This window comes from Hydra viridissima, unplaced genomic scaffold, assembly GCF_058129835.1.
Source record: "Hydra viridissima isolate aposymbiotic clone 2 unplaced genomic scaffold, HvirCarnegie_v1 scaffold_17, whole genome shotgun sequence".
NCBI classification, from domain to species: Eukaryota; Metazoa; Cnidaria; class Hydrozoa; order Anthoathecata; family Hydridae; genus Hydra; species Hydra viridissima.
In genome coordinates, this window is record NW_028324316.1 from 3,145,749 (window position 1) to 3,163,445 (window position 17,697).

The following is a 17,697-nucleotide window of genomic DNA, read 5'->3' on the forward strand; positions in this document are numbered from 1 at the left end:
GTCACAGTTTTTTTTTTAACATAAATGAGTAGTATTTTAATATGTATATGCATACATAATATGTACATACATACATACATAGATACATACATAGATACATACATACATACATACATACATACATACATACATACATACATACATACATACATACATACATACATACATACATACATACATACATACATACATACATACATACATACATACATACATACATACATACATACATACATACATACATACATACATACATACATACATACATACATACATACATACATACATACATACATACATACATACATACATACATACATACATACATACATACATACATACATACATACATACATACATACATACATACATACATACATACATACATACATACATACATACATACATACATACATACATACATACATACATACATACATACATACATACATACATACATACATACATACATACATACATACATACATACATACATACATACATACATACATACATACATACATACATACATGCATACATACATGCATACATGCATGTGTTAAATATGTATAAAATATTCTATTATAAAAATGTTTATTTATAAAATAAAACCAGGTGGTGTTTGTAAAAACATGGTTGTTATCAACAGTTAAGATGTATGAAATTTAAGATCTCAAATTCATTGGCATTATTGGCGTACATAGAGTAAATAGCGCCTGGGGCAAACACCAATCTCGCGCCCCTCCTTCCCCACATAAAGTGCTTAATTACAATTTTTTAATAAATGATGACACAAACTTTTAATAAAATTCTTTATAAAAATAGATCTAACACTGAGAAATAATTCAAAACTTAATTTATTTTATATAATTCTCGCTTACTGCATCGCAACCAAGCCTCTTTTGCGCCCCTTTTAGATTGGCGCCCATGGCACGTGCCCTGCCTGCCTTACCCTAGATACGCCACTGATTGGCATTGACTTGTGTACAAGTGTTTGTGTTTCTCAAAAACAGATATCTTGATTCTGTTACTCTTTTTTTTACTTGCATAAACGCCGACGATTTTTATTCTGCACATTTTGTGAAAGTTTTTGTGTTATTTTTAAAACACAAGAAAAGCTGACAAAACTTTTTTAAATAAATCTTTTTTATAAAAGGTTGAACGACAACCTCCTTTCTATTTTATATAAAAAGTTTGATTTGTTATTCATAATTTTTACATGATTCATCTTATAAAAAACTTTATTCGCTTAAAATTAAACAGGCTTTTTTTTTTTATTCGGACATAAAGTTTAACTTAGCACCAGCTACATTCGATTTGTTGATTAAAGCTACTTTCAGTCTGATTTTCAACTTTTGCATTAACAGCATAACTTTTTTGTTTGCTTCCCTTATTTGACTGTTTACAATTGGAAATAAGTTCTTGAATTGATTTTCTAAAAGGTGCCCAATTATGTACGTTGAATAATGGTCCAGCAATGCCTCCAAACAAACTAGGCATCAAAACGTAACGAAGTACTTTTAACCTCTTCAGTTGTTTATCGGTATCATTTTTGACGTAGGTCGTGTACGTCATCAACCAGTACACAGAATATGGAAACCATGTCATTGTAAAAATGGTAATTAAACAACTCAGTCGAATAAGAACTTGTTTGCGTTTTCTCCGCACAGAACTTTCTTTTAAATTTCCAGAATTTAGTTTGATATAGCTAGTTATACATGCTATAATCATCGCTAAAATTGGCATTATTAATCCAAATGTATACATAATACTCATGTAAGTAAATCCAAAAGAATCGTTGATCACCCATTTACGAAAGCAAATTCCAGCTTGGTGGTCTAACTTGTAGGATAACATATAGGGCAAGAATGATAAACAACCAAACAGCCATGTGATTGTAAACACTTTGTTCAAGTTTTGATCATTTATCAATTTGCGAAATGGATTGATCATTAGTTCGCACCTCAAAATGGACATAAAAGTCAACAAGACGCAGGATGCCATCGAAAAGACAAGCATTGTGCTGTGCCCATCGCTTATACTACACAGAAAACTTTCAAGATATTTATTTAGTGAAGGAATCTTGCGTAGATCGATAGTCAAGTACGGTATTATACCAATATACTGTCCGATGTTAATAAGAGACAAGTGAAGTAGGAATCTGCAGAACTTCGTTTTTTTATCATTTTTCAAAAAAAAAACAATAACTACATAAATGTTAATTAGAAGGCCGAAAGTAATTAAAACAGCATATACCATTGCCGTTGCATTGTTTTCAACTTCTCTGAACGGTGAATTAGATCGAAGAAAGGAAACAGTATCATTTAGCATTTTATTAAATCTAAAATAGAAATAAAATTTAAGAGATGTATTGTCACGAAGAGAAAAAAGTTTTTTTACTTGTCTTGGCTTTATAAAACTTTTTTTTTTTTTTTTTTCTTCTAAAGGTGTTTCTCAAATTTTTACAATCTCTTTGTACCCTCCCATTAATCTTAGTATGTGTCATAGATTCTCAAAGTTATCGCCTTTAGTTCCACTTTTTAACAAAAATTTAAGAAAACCACGTGATTTCAGTGTGAGTTTATTTTATTAACAGTTAATAAAATACTGTAAATGTTCAGCATTTTATCTTTCTTCAACTAAATTCTAAAAACATTTCAATCTGATGTCTGATGATTTGTGAATTAGAGGAAGTTATTTTCGAACAGACAATTTTATTTTTTTAACTGAACTCTTTGTCTTTGTAAAGTAAACCCCAAAATATTAACATAATTACTATTACCACACGCGATCGTCATTCCTCACAAACGTCATTTATGACTTAAGGTGTGTAAAAATAAACGTTACATATAAAAAGGGACTAATCTCAGTCAATCAAATTAGAAATGCCATTCTGTTTACTTCAAATCGCTTTTACTTCAGATGTATAATTTTACAATGAGGTCTCTAGAAGTGAAATTCTGGGACAAGAACCCCTCTCCCCTCCTAGGTTGACGAATAAAGCTTAAATTGGTTCCGTTCCATCTTTTCATCCTTTAATGATAAGTTATTTAGTTTGCGACTTATTGTTTTTATTTTTTTTGATATTAGAATTTTCGGTATTAGAATTTTCTTTTTATTCTATTTAACAAATTAACCATTGAAAGTTCATTTTAAACCCTAAAAGACGCATTTTACTTGCATTTTATTAATGATTGACATTTGCAAACCCTACGCTTCACCATTCCAAAACTATTTTGAGTGTATATAGACCAATAATGTTACTTATCGCGAATCTGCTTACTCATCTTTCCAATTATAATGTTCTTTAAAAGCTTAACATAATAAATTTTCTAAAGTTTGTAACGCGCAGGAATGTATAAATAAATCAACGCGATATAATAAGCTTATTCCGCCCGCGCCTCGAAAATATTTTCATTTCTGAGTTCTTAAAGTATCATTTTAATACATTTAAACGACTAATTTGAACATAATAAGGTTGATGCTACCATTTGAATCTAAGGCTACACAATACTGATGAGATGTTATACATTCCTCTTTAGGACTTTACAAAGAGAAAACTATGTATTGTGTCGCCAAAACGAATGCACGTAAATCGTGCGCTCTATTTGTGGAAAAGTATAAAAACGCCTCTCGATTAAAAGTCGCTCAATCGCGTGTAGTACTTAATGTAAAATATCGCATTTGTTTGTGGAAGAAATCATTGTACTGACCTGCTCTCGGCCAAACTTCAACATCGTTTCGGTAGAGAAAAAAGGGTCTCTCGATTAAAAGTCACTCAATTGCGTGTAGTATTTAATGTAAAATATCACATGTGTTTGTGGAAGAAATCATTGAACTGACCTATTCTCGACCAAATTTCAACACCGTTCTGAACATCTTCGAAGTTTTTTATCGTACAGCTTAAAAAAAAAATTACATTTATCAATTAAAGTCACTAGAAAATTTTCTTATTATCAAAATTATATAACTTAGTATAATATAATAATGGAATACTTACTCTTTCGTTGTTTAAATTTTTAGAAGAAAATTGTAACACGTTTTCATACGATTCGTATTATTTACTGTTAACCATTCCCTGGTTTCTGTTGATCCCTGCCTGGTTTTTACTGTTAGATTAATTGTTTGCAGTTGTGAAAAAACGCGTTCTGTTTGGAATGTTTAGTTTGCAAATAATTTTAATTGTAACGAAAATCTATCACAATGATAAATATTAAGACAGGTTTTAGAAAAAATTTCAGGGCTTCATTTAAAAGATATCAAATGCAAAATAATACAAGAACCGCGAGAATGTTCTGCAAAATGATGCTGGAATAGTAAAAATTACTCTTGTGTTGCTAAATAGCTCGTATTTTAAAAAATCTTCTAAACAGGGCAAAGCAAATAGATGAAGTTGTATATGATATGTATCATATATATATGCATCTTTTATATATTGTAAATGTATATTACATGTATCTTATATATATGTTTAGGAGAACTTGCCTGGCTTTGTTTTTGACCATTGAAAAGAAGTTTCAATAGGTGAAAATCAATATTTAAATTAAAAAAAAACGAAAAGAAAAGAAAAAATATATTTCAGCACACACTTTGCTTTTATATCGCGCAAAACAAATGTTAGATTTTGTGTTTTGATGACGAAGCAAAATAGAAAACAACAGCTACAAAACTATAAAAAAAATAATATATGTTAATAAAGAAAAACAAACTAAAAAATCTACTTTCGCTTCTTTAACCAAAAGAATTGGGTGTCGAAACGGCCGGCATTTTAATTACTTGAGTGGCACTTTTGCGAATGGATTTAACATGTGGAAAACTCTAGAAAAACTGGAACTTTAGGTAATTTACTGGTTGTAAATAAACATGTCCAAAAGACAGAGGAATCTGGTAAGTTCTTCTCAATTTCACTGTGAATGTGAATTGTTTGTATTTCATTGGATTTATTTTTAGAAACAATGAGAAGGTTCTTGCACCTAAAGTCGGATTTTTTCAATGAAAAAAGAAAAAGAAAAAGGCTATCGCTTTTTTTAAAATGATGAAACTGATCACAGCGTTAAAAAAACTTCTTTCTATCGACAGTAATAGAATTACTTAAAACAAAACATTTTTTCAAATAGAATGATTTAAAATTCCGTGGCCCAACGTGCAACGAACTTTTAACTCACTGTACCCTTGGCCTCTCTTTAAAAATTTTGTTTCACTCCATAGCAAACAAAAAAAAAACAAACATAGTTGACATTAATTTTGTATAAGAAAACATACATATTTTTTTCATTTGTTTATTTTTATTTTATTTATTTTATTTGTTTATCTAAGAAGGTTTAATCTAAACATTTACAATAATTAAAAAAGTAAAAAATTGAAGATTTGAGAAGTTGTTTTTTTTTTTCTTTTTGCTGTATTAATTTCACAGTGTATTTAAATATTTTTGTCTTGGAGTGTAAATTAGAATTCTAAATCTAGATGGTTTTCGGCTTTCTTCTTTAAAAGTACGTGATTTTGCTTTTGGAAAAGGATTAACCTTTTCAGGTTTATAGATGAAAAAGTGTTTTGGTACAGAATGGCCTACTTCCATAGTTGATGAATTGTTTTTCTTTACAAGAATATATTTACTTTGAAAAATCATTAGTATATTTTTATTCAAATTTTATTTAGTAGAAATATAATTAGTTCAGAAATTTATTAATGGAACTGGTCTGTCGGTTACACTTGTAAACAAACTTTATCATCAGTTAATGCTTTGATTCACTTGCGATAGACCAGACAGACAAAAACCTGTTAAAATGTTTAAAGGATAAAAATGATAATAGATAAGATCCAATAATAATCTCAGCAACGTCATACTCACCTTTCCTGGGTTTGAGGCCATTCAGTTACTACAGGTTTTATTGCAGTATTTCTCTTTAAGGGTTGAAACACCCATCGAAAAACTAGACTGGCGTGCACACTTATAATACCTGTTTTGCTCACATAGATGCAATCAGGCAAATACCTATTTAAAGAACACCACTAAATGTTTTGAAAAAAAAAAAAAAAAAAGCAACTTTTGTTTTGTTAAAACTAGTGGCTCTTGTTAAACTTGTAGCTTGGAGGTTCCTTAGTAAAAGAAAAAAATTTTTTATTTCTTTTTAGAAAATCAGAACAACGTTGCTCACCGGTTTTTTGCAAAAGAAAATATTTTAAGTAAGGGTTTTGACAGTCCATAACACATACTACCGCAATGATAAGGTACAGTACTAGGGTCTCTTCTTCGTATTTAGAAAATACTGTCCAAACAGCTCATCAGTTATAATATTTACATTTTAATTCGTTATTTTTAGAATTATTCTTCCAAATAATAGTAACACGCCTTTTAAGCATTGTTCCACTTATACCTAATTGTTGCAGCCCGAAGTGGAAGTACATCATTAATACTGCTTCTGCAGCGAGAGTTATACTATCGACATTTGATTTTAATTTCTTTTTTCCAAAATTATTTACAGGCTTTTTTTTCATTTTGGCCTAATGTGACTTATTGAATAGTGGTACAAAATCATTTTTCGTGCAAAAATTATTTTATCAGTTTTTGTTGATAGAATTATAATATTAGAATGTGAACCATGATATACGAAGAATTACGAAGGACTTCTGAATAAACAAAAAAGATGGAAAAGAAGGACTTCTGATTGAATAAACGAAAATGAAGGATCAAAATTTCTTCTTCTTGTATAAATGTAAAAGAAGAAGGAAAAGGTCCCCTTCTTAATTAAATCAAAAGAAGAAGTTATAGTTTTTAAAGAAGATTTTTAGGAAGAATTTTCAGAGAAAGAGAGTTTTTTTATGATTAAAGATTTTGAAATTGTTGATAAAACAGAAGAAGTAAAGAAATAAATATTTGAAGTAAAAAAAAAAAATTGACTGAAAAAAAGTAAGAATTTTCGTCGTTTAAAGCTCATGGATGACTCTACATTCTTATTGAAATATTTTGTATACTAACAATTAGATCTTTTGTAGGTTATTAACAATTAATTACTGACAAAAATCACAAGCTGTGCGCAGACGCGGGTTGTTATACTTGTCCCACCGTAAAGATTCTATATGGAGTGAACTCTTTTCGTAAGATAGCGAGAATAAAAGTAAACCTATATGCGTTGTGTATGTTAAATACGATGAACAACAGGTTGCTTTACCCTTTTCTGTTTTGCTTTATTCAGCAAAACTTTTGAAGCAAATAAAAACTCATTTAAAGAGTAACTTTGTTGAAATTCGTTAACACACCAACATTTAAAATTTATAGAACGCTATTGAAAGTCAGTAATTTTTTTTGGTTGACCAGTGTTAAAGGAGGATGAAGAGTTTGTAGGAGGTATGTTTTATGGAACTGCATTAAGTTTAATAAAACTAAATTAAATATCTGGTCATTTAGTATCGTTTTAAAAAATATAGATCCTGTGCGTTTAGAGATATTCCAGAATGATTTAAGATGGGCTGGAACATTCATAAGTATTGACCTCTCAAGTTTGTCAATGCCCTGATCAAATGATAACTCAAAAAATATTTTATGATTGCATGATTTTTCAGTATCTTTGAATAAAATGTTTATTACCTCATAATTTAATCTAAAAACAAAGTTTTACTTATTTTCCTTTTACCCAAAAAACCAAAAAAAACCAGTAAAAAAAAATTGTTTTTATTATATTTAAAATAGAGAGGAAAGTTTGTTTGATGCCCAAAACTGCAGGGTCGTAGCTAAAAAATGATTAAAAAACTGCTACTGATACGTAAAAACTGAGCATTACACTTATATTGAACTGCAACAGAGAGTCTGAACTAAAAAAACCATATTAAAACAAAGCATTTCACATAAAAATGACACTCAGTAAAGTAGACAATACTTCGTCTGACATTTTTTTCCCGTGAACTTTGGGAAGTCAGACGAGAAAACTTTGGTTATTTAAAAAAATGAATAATGGCGAAATATAATTACGTTTTGCAGGTTGAATGACAGGGGTAATATGCCATTGCTAAGAGCTTTTAAAGCTTCTTTTTCGTAATCCTTCAAAAATTAAAAAAAAAATAATCACAAACTATTTTAAAAACATACTTTAAATTATCTTTTTCTTTTGTTATACTGCTTCTGAATAGCACTGATAATTTAATTAACTAAATTTTGGCGCAACCTATGATTAACCCCCCGAAACTTTACGTATTTCATTAAGATCAGAGAAAAGCCGCAGGAACATATTTGTTCCGGTAGATGAGAAATAGCATTAGCGCAAAAACCAAAGTTTTCTCGTCTGACTTCCCAAAGTTCACGGGGAAAAAAAGTCAGACGAATTATCGTCTATCAGTAAAGTTAATTTGAGACAATAGCAGCGATAGAGAACTTAAAAAATGACAAAAAGCGTCATGAATTACTCGTCAAAATTGTGTCAATAATGAAATAGAATTTTAATTGATATTCAATTTTATTTTAGTAAATATATCTGAAATCATTATGACAACATAAGGATTGAAAAATGTTCATTTGATTATTATTTAATATTGACAATAATTTTTGGGTATTTTTTGTTCACTTTGTTTTACTGTGCATCAGCTGAAATGAAACTGTTATATGTAGCCAAATCCACTGGTATAAATTTTGATAAATATGAAATTTTAATACTTCTAGGCATTTACTTAGCCTTTAGAAATTAATCTAGACTTAAATAACCGCGCCAAATTGATATAATAAATATTTCCTTTTTTTCTTCACACCAACACAGAGTCTCTTTGTAAGAGGTTAAAATTTCACAAAAATTATACATTTTGACGGTACATTTAACAATTTATTGAGACATTTTTTACACTCCACTAATTAACAGAGGATATTGTGCAGTTAGGTTAAACCGTTTTATTTTCAATTCCCCTATGCAACATTTTTTTGAGAAAAACTTCCACATTGACACATTTCTAAAGTTCACTTCTTTTAACATTCGACGCTAGACTTAACTTTTAACTAAATTCAAATTAAAAACGTTTTCTTTAAAAAAGGTTTTAACACTAGAAACATACTTTTAAAAAAAAAAACAAGAAAAAAAAAATCTGGTGGACCAAAATGATATTAGGAAGCACCAACTAGCAGCTCAAACATATCCGAATTAAATGCTTTCCTTCTTTTATTATTTAGGATTTAAATGATCTCTGAGAATCTGTATTTCTCTTATGCATCCTTTACAAATCTCATTTTAAATTTTGAGGGATTTTTTTATGTTCTCTCAAACTTATGAAATTTAACAAGTCCTCTTTGTTCTTTTAGAGATCATCTATAATTCTTTTAAATATAAAATATAAATGAGTCCTCTATAAACTTTTGTCCTGAGCTCTGTGCACCAATACATTACGGCTAGGATTAGGGAGAGTGTTCATTTGTTAAAAGATAATTTCCATAAATGAAATGTAATAGAAATCTTTCATCATTCTAGGAAAATAAATTTTTCGCAGGCAACTATTTCCCACGATTTTTTAATACTATTTTTCTAGAAGCATGGATTTTTCCATACAATGTAAATTGAAAATAGTTAATTATCTTGACGTCACTTTAAACCTCGATGACTACTCTTTCCGGCCTTATAGTAAACCTGAGAATGTTTTAAGCTACATTCATGCTGAATCCAACCATCCACCTAAAATTTTAAAGCAGATCCCCCATTCCATCGAACTACAATTGTCGGCAAATTCATCTAGCGAACAAATTTTCAGAAATTCTTCTTATATGTACGAGGAAGCCTTGAAACAACAAATACCGTAAGCGAAAAATTATTTGTTTCAATCCTCCTTACAGCAAAAATGTTTGCACAAATATAGGAAAGCGGTTTTTTAAACCTGGTCGACAAAGATTTTCCAGTAAACCACAATATCATAATATTTTCAATAGAAATTACATTTAAATGAGCTACAGCTGCATGCCAAGCATAAAAGACATCATAAACTCCCACAACCAAAACATTCTACAAAAAAACCAGCAAAAAAACCCCAATATTAGAGAAAAAACCTGTAATTGCATCGATAAAACTAAGTGTCGTTTACATTAGAATTGCCTTACAAAATACATAGTCTACCAAGCCATCATCTCCTCCAGCAACCCGGCCACAAAATATTGCATGCTATGCCTGCATGAGAAGTACATGATTATAGTGTTTCATGAAGGTCCCTTATTGAATAAGAAGAACGAATTGGTTTCAAAATGAAGGCATATAAATAAATTTCTTCTTTCGAAGTTTGATACAGGCAACTAGGCCTAAATTCTTTCTTTCTTTCTTTCTTTTCTTTCTTTTCTTTTCCTTCTTTCTTTCTTTCTTTTCTTTCTTTCTTTCTTTCTTTCTTTTTTTCTTTTCTTTTCTTTTCTTTCTTTCTTTTCATTTCTTTATTTCTCAATTGTTTTCTTTCATTTCTTTAATTCTTTATTGCTTTCTTTCTTTATTTCCTTTCTTTCTTTATTTCTTTCCTTCTTTATTTCATACTATCTTTCTTTCTTCCTTTTTTTTTCTTTCTTTCTTTTTTATTTCCTTTCTTTATTTCTTTTCTCCTTATTTCTTTATTTCTTTGTTTCTTTCTTATTTTCCTTTCTTTCTTTCTTCATTTCATATCCTCCTCTTTTTTCTATTATGACGTCAGAGCACACGATACAGTAATTTTTGTAATTTTGTAACGGCTTTTATATATTTTTGATTTGTATTTCATGGCTGATGATTGCCGTTAGGCATGAAACTTTAAGTACCATACATAGTTGTTATTCATTCATTTTACACACACACACATACTATTTTACTGTATTTTTATTTATATTCATTTATTATAATTTTCCTCTAATTTTGGATCGCTGAAATCGAACGGCGCATAAAAACAATTGGCAAACTTGAAGTTTTCATAAAAAAGTTTTACATTTATTGTACGACTAAATCGTTTTAACGTTTTTAACATGAAAGGTGAAATTTTAGGTCTAAAAACATTGTTTTCGAAAAATTGTTATAATACTTTCACAGGAACTCAAATGTTTTATCCAATTTTGCCAAGGAGCTTGGGTGGTGGAGCAAGCAAATAATTTTCGGAGCAGTAGGGAAAAACCTCAATGAATGGGACAGTTTTTGCAAAATGCTTTTTAAGCGAAGATAATATTGTTTAATATATATATTTAAATATGTCTGATAACCACCGACTCTTGCTCAATGATATAGTAAAACAAAAAAATTGGATTTGCATTTGGCTATTGGTAAAAAGAGAGTTTTATTGGAGCATTCAATATGCGCATCACTTTATCCAAAAACGATTAGTCACACCAAAAACACCATTATTTAAGCTTGAATGTTTTACACACTGTAGTACTAAAGACCGCTAACTATTTAAGCATGGAATTTTATTTTCCATAACTTCAAAAATTGCTGCAAAATCAGAAAAACAAAAACATTTTTAAAAATTACTTTTTACATTCGAAAGCACAATAAAAATCCAATGTTATTACGGTCACAGCGCAATAGGATGGATGAGTCGGTCAGTTGATATCTTGTTTCTATCACTCTTTGTTACAGGAATTTAAATACCCTTGCATCAATGCTTCTATAAGAATCTGAGTTTGTCCCATTCATTAAGTATGTCTCATCGAATGGGAGAAACATAAAAGAATTAAAAATAAACGTATTTAATTCAATCATTTTTCAAATTAGATTATTAATTGTAAATGTAGTTAAATATATAGATACATAGATAAAGACCGCACAAAAAATATTTTTAACTTTAAACATTTTAACTCTAATTAAATTTCTATCAAAGCAGAACTTTCTCATTTTAGAATATTATATTAAGTTATTTTTATTTAAGTAAAATATTGCAGTATAAAAGTGTGTAAATGATACCCATTATTCATGGGGATAAAATTAAGGGACAGCAGCATCCCTCTGCTGAGCTGTAAATATCAGGGCTGTGGAGTCGGTAAACCGCAGTTCCGACTCCGACTCCTTAACTTTATCATGGACCGACTCCGACTCCGACTCCGACTCCCGACTCCGACTCCCGACTCCGACTCCTTCATAAGTCACCAATTTGTAACAACAAATTTACCGCGTTAAAATGTTAAGATTGCCTATATCATCACCATGATATAAATAATCCGACCACTTAGTGCTTTAAACAATATTTATTAGAAAACAATTTCTGAACAAATAACTTTTCTGAACTTTTGTAAATAGATATACAATACTAATAAAATTATGAATTAGTCCTCAGAAAAAGTATTGCCTCCATCAGATCCTCCTTCATGGATGTCCTCAAATCTGATCTTATTATTTTTAGCGCAGAGAACAACCTCTCCACACTAACTTGAGTTGGTGGCAAAGCAGTAACCACTCGGGCAACTTCTCTGACCATATCAGGATACTTATCAATAGCTTGCAGTACTGTTACTTTTGATGAACGGTCAAATTGTTCCACTACTTTTAATGCACATGAAAAACTGTGCTGAAATTTACTGGCAGTGTTCTCTGATAGAGATGACTCTTTTTCCATGCGGGAACGCTTTGAACGGTCTTTATGGTCCAAATATTTCTCAAAATCAAGTTCTTCATCAGTAGATGATGTTGAAGATGTGGTAGTATGACCCAATTCCTCTTGTTCCTGACAGTTCTGCAACTTGTTAATTCTTACTGCTATTTCAAACAGAGCTTCTTTTCCTTTAGTCAGTTGTTCATCATCAAGAAGTATCCGATGCATTGGGTCTACATAAATAGCTGCTAAAAGAATCTTATTTTCTAATAGTACTTTTTCTCTCTGTTTCATTGAAGCGACAATGCCACTTGCAAATAACGCTCCTTTTTGGGACAGACAAAACATCAAGTTTTTCCACTCCTTAAGGAAAATACCTGGAGTTAAGTCCTCTTCTTGCAATTTTTTAGTCACTGCAAATGGATGTTGTAGCAATTCTTCAAGCTCTTTCACCTGTTTCCATTGGCTTTCATGTAGCATCAATTGAGGATTAGCCATGTCTACGAGAAAGGGTTTCAGTTCAACCAAGCGTTGAATCATTAAGTAGGTACTTCCCCATCGTGTGGCTTGATCAATAATTGCCCCTTTTTCCAGCGCGTCTCTTCAAAATTGAGTCAACTTTAGGGGTTCTAGCAGCAGTAGCCAATTTTCTCAATTTTTCAATTAGTGCAGCAGCATGTCCTTCTTGCAGACCATCCCGTATAGCCAGCTGTAGCGTATGCACAGCACAGCGCATGTGATGAATGCGGAAACGTATCGACATAGTTTCAACAAGATCATCTAAACTTTCATATTGCTGTTCATCTGAAGCAACTTCTGTTTGCTCCTCTGTCTCTATATTGTGTTCCTCCCTTTCAAATATATCTGTTTCTCTGAACCCAGTATGTTCTTCCAGCTGCCTGTCACTTTCAGTAGTCTTGTTCATCAGTTTAATGGTACTTATCATGTTTGAAGCATTGTCAGTTACAACTGAAAGAACTTGTTCTTTTTTAAGTTCATACTCTTGAAGATTCTTCTCCACTAAGACCTGGAGAAATTCGCTAGTATGATGAGTTTTGGTGTCTTTTACTGCCAAAGTCTTGGTAACTATTTTATTATTTTCACAAACAAATCGGACATTGATCGCAAAATAGTTCACTCTATGACGTGTACAGCCGTCCATTTTAAGAAACACACAGCGTCCTTTGAGAGATTTTTTAAGTTCTTCTTTTTGTTTAATAGCTTCTTCAATAACTAATTTTCTAATACTCTCTCTCTCCAGAGAAACGCTAAGCTTGCGGGCCATTTCTCCATTAAGACCCATAAAAGCTGGTTTTGAAAATAATGATATAGGCAAACCATCCTTTACCACAAGCTCTATGATCTGTTTTTTAAATGTTTCAACTGTCATTGTCACAGTAACTTTGTCACTAACAAAATATCTTGCAACTGATATCTGCAAGGTTTTCTGCTCCTTTGTTTGGCTGGAAGTGCTGGTCACTGGTTCATTACTTTGGACGCAGTCTTTCTCTTTCACTACTTTGAATAGTTCAGAATGAAAGCGCTGTAAATGTCTCTTTAGATTGGAAGCTCTTGTAGGAGCATTTTTATCTTTGCCTGCATATGCACTGATCTTGACTCCACAGCATTTGTTTTCATCTGGATCATTTGTCATACACTGACAGACAAAATGTTTTCCATCTTGAGTAATAGTAAAATGTTCAAATACAGCAGACTTAACAGGAGGCTTCTTTGACATTGTCAGTTTTTTTTATAATGTGCTCACAATTCAAATGACAACTGTTTTTCCTAAAAACAGTTGCACACATTAAAATCTATATACACACAAGTATATGTATTTCACAGCTGTCCACTATGTATAAATTTATATGTTAGAATTACATTTGTCGGAGAAAGAAAAATGTGAAAAGTGCAGGTGCTATGTTTAGACACGAGGGGTTATTTATGGAACTATTGTAAAGCAGTAGGTCGAGGGGGGGGGGGGGGGGTAGGGTGGGGCTAGTTGAGCAATTTTTACTAATTCTAACAGATCTCTTCAACGGTGCATCGGATTTACATTATTTTTTTACTATTAGAAAGATAGTTATATCTGCTAAAAATGGCATAGGAGAGAAAAACGTTTTTAGATTTGTTTGAGAAATTGTTTGAAAAGTTTACCCAGCTGCTCAACCTACCGCTGTGGGGTAAGTTGCAATAAACAAATTAATGCATTTCTGTGACTGCAATGAATTCTTTTATAAAACTAAAATATATATACATATATACATACATACCTACATACATAGTATTGAGTCGCATTTCATGTACGTAAACTAATAAAGTAAAAAGCGCAACTACTACATTGCGCATTAAAAGTAATTAAAAAGTTCTTTTGTTTTTGAAACATTTTTAACCAAAGAGTGCATAAATAAGACTTCAGTAAATTTTCAATTTTCTTTTGAGGAAAAGTTTGAAATTGAAAATATTTGTAAATTGAAAGTAAGTGGCATTTTACAGTTTTTAAAAAACTGTAAAATGCCAAGACCGTAAAAAAAAAGATAATAAAGAACTTTTAACTTCGAAGTATTCAAAGAAATAAATTTACAAACATTTCAGCTTTTTACATTTGTTGCATAATTGTGCAATAATTATGCGCTTTTCTGTTAAATAGTAAAGTTGCGCTTTTTACCCTTAGTTTACGTACATTACATACTACACTACATATATATATATATATATATATATATATATATATATATATATATATATATATATATATATATATATGTATGTATGTATGTATGTATGTATGTATGTATGTATGTATGTATGTATGTATGTATGTATGTATGTATGTATGTATGTATGTATGTATGTATGTATGTATGTATGTATGTATGTATGTATGTATGTATGTATGTATGTATGTATGTATGTATGTATGTATCTGTGTGTGTGTGAGAGAAAGCTTGTGTCTGTATAACTGTAGTTTTGTATACATACAAATATGTGTAATATACACACACATATATTACAGTTATATACCAATAGTAAGTGAAATTAAATAATATATAAATTATTTATATACAGTATATATAATCAAAATATATATAAAGTATGAAATGCCATCATATCAAGCATAGCAAACAAGTAATACGTAATTTAAAACTAAATCAAAATTTCTATTTAAATTTTTAGCTAATATATTTTATTGACTAAGTAATATTTAAGTAAAAATATTTTCAAAAGAAGCAAAAATTAAATAGTTTTCACTCGCATTTAAACTGTAACATATTTCAAAAAAAAAAAGAATTAAAGATATCTTAAATTGCTTAGAGTATTTAAGAATGATTAATTTAAAATGTTTACCTAAAAATGTTTAGCAAAGTATAATCAAAAGTTAAATAAATGGGTAATGTATAAACATTAGCCATTACACAAACCTAAGTGTTGATAAATGGTTTTTTAAGCATCTGAGAGAAATATAGTAAATATACTTTTTTTTACTTTTTTGATCCGAAATCAAAAAGGTGCCCGCGCATCTCATTTGAACGCCGTCCAACAACCATTTAATGCGCATTATATTACCATTATATATACCTATCTTTCGTCCATTAGATGTTTTGTCATTTGATGGGTAGTTTGTGAGATATTTTAGTTGCCCAACTTGCCCCTATTCTTAACTAGCCGCGCTATGCTCAAATGGCTTAGTTGCCCCTAGCAACCAATCAGATTACACATTTCATTTTCCAAATAAGCTGTGAAGTGAAATGAAAGGTGGAATCTAGTTGCCTGGGGCAACTAGGCCACTTCTTTTTTACACAAAATTAATAAATAACTCCTTTGGTGTCTAAACCTAATAGCTGCACTTTTTGTACATCTACATAAGAGGTTTACAGCTGAGCATATGTGCTAAACTCACAACCATAAAAAGCAGCATTTCTTTATAATGTCCTTCATGATCCGGAGGCTACATTATAATAAGGAAAATATATATAGGAACTTATCCTGTTTCTGTGTGTGCAGTAATAAACAAAGTAAAAGAGATAACAATGCCAAGCACAAGCACTATAGTGGTCAGATAGTGTTATTTCTCATGTACTATCACTTTACAAAAGAATAATGCAAAGTTAATGGAATACTTTCAGTCTTTCTGTTCGTTGAAGCAGCTTTTTTCTGCTTGGTGTTGGCACGTCTAACTTTCTACTAAGAATATGAAACATAGTGTAAGGCAGTGTAAGTCATGAAGTTATCTATTACAAGGGATGGTGGAAGAGAGTATAGGGGAGGTGATTTATGATTCTTAGTGATAAGCAGCAAAACACCCTGTTGCTTATCACTGTTTTAAAGGCCTTAAATTAACATATCAAACTCCAAGCCCTACAGTTGTTGCAAACTATTACTACCATTGCCATTATGTCTGGATATCCTACAGAGTCTGATACTTAAAGCTAGAGTTTGATACTTAAGCTTTAGACTGACAGAACATAAAATATTTTAATGACTAACATATATAAAATCCTTATGAAAATTATAAAACTTTGAAAGATTTTTTTTAAACTGGAGTCGGAGTCGGTACATTTTTTCCGACTCCGACTCCGACTCCGACTCCAGCCAAAATGAGCTCCGACTCCGACTCCGACTCCACGACTCCGACTCAGCCCTGGTAAATATTACTTTGCTAAATTCATTCAATAGGTAGTATTTTGTCCCATTCAATATGCGCATCACTTTATCCAAAAACGATTAGTCACACCAAAAACACCATTATTTAAGCTAGAATGTTTTACTCACTGTAGTACTAGAGACTGTTATCTATTTAAGCATGGAATTTTATTTTCCATAACTTCAAAAATTGCTGCAAAATCAGAAAAAAAAAACGTTTTTAAAAATTACTTTTTACATTCGAAAACACAATAACATCCATTGTCATTACGGTCATAGAGCAATAGGATGGATGAGTCGGTCAGTTGAGTTCTTGTTTCTATCACTCTTTGTTACAGGAATTTGAATATCCTTACATCGATGCTCCTATAAGAATCTGAGTTTTTCCCATTCAATAATCGTCCCATTCATTATGGTTCTCCCCTATTCGTATAATGAATGGAATTTTTTGAACCTTATGTTTAAAAAGAACAATCTCTTATCGGATGTAAGCTAAGTAAAAGGGATGGCTACCTAGCAATTGAACCCGTCATTTCGAAAAGGGCACAAGTCACATTT

At 30.7% G+C, this 17,697-nt stretch overlaps 1 protein-coding gene across 2 annotated transcripts; it reads right to left on the bottom strand.

Moving 5' to 3' along the window:
* Positions 1-925: 925 nt before the first annotated feature.
* On the bottom strand, positions 926-4,124 carry LOC149877104 (uncharacterized). Of its 2 annotated transcripts, none has more exons than XM_090074858.1 (3): positions 4,001-4,124; positions 3,844-3,902; positions 926-2,341 (listed from the first exon to the last, which is right to left on the bottom strand). In XM_090074858.1, the coding sequence occupies exon 3, from the start codon at positions 2,329-2,331 to the stop codon at positions 1,297-1,299; it is 1,035 nt and encodes a 344-aa protein (XP_089930984.1). In that variant the 5' UTR covers positions 2,332-2,341; positions 3,844-3,902; positions 4,001-4,124; the 3' UTR covers positions 926-1,296. The 2 variants fall into 2 exon arrangements, with proteins under 2 accessions (XP_089930984.1, XP_089930983.1); XM_090074857.1 differs by having other exon boundaries at positions 933-2,341; positions 3,714-3,902; positions 4,001-4,116.
* Between the last annotated feature and the right edge of the window lie 13,573 nt (positions 4,125-17,697).

Coding starts and splice junctions, on each gene's coding strand:
- LOC149877104 (XM_090074858.1), bottom strand. CDS start 2,331: ATGCTAAATGATACTGTTTCCTTTCTTCGATCTAATTCACCGTTCAGA.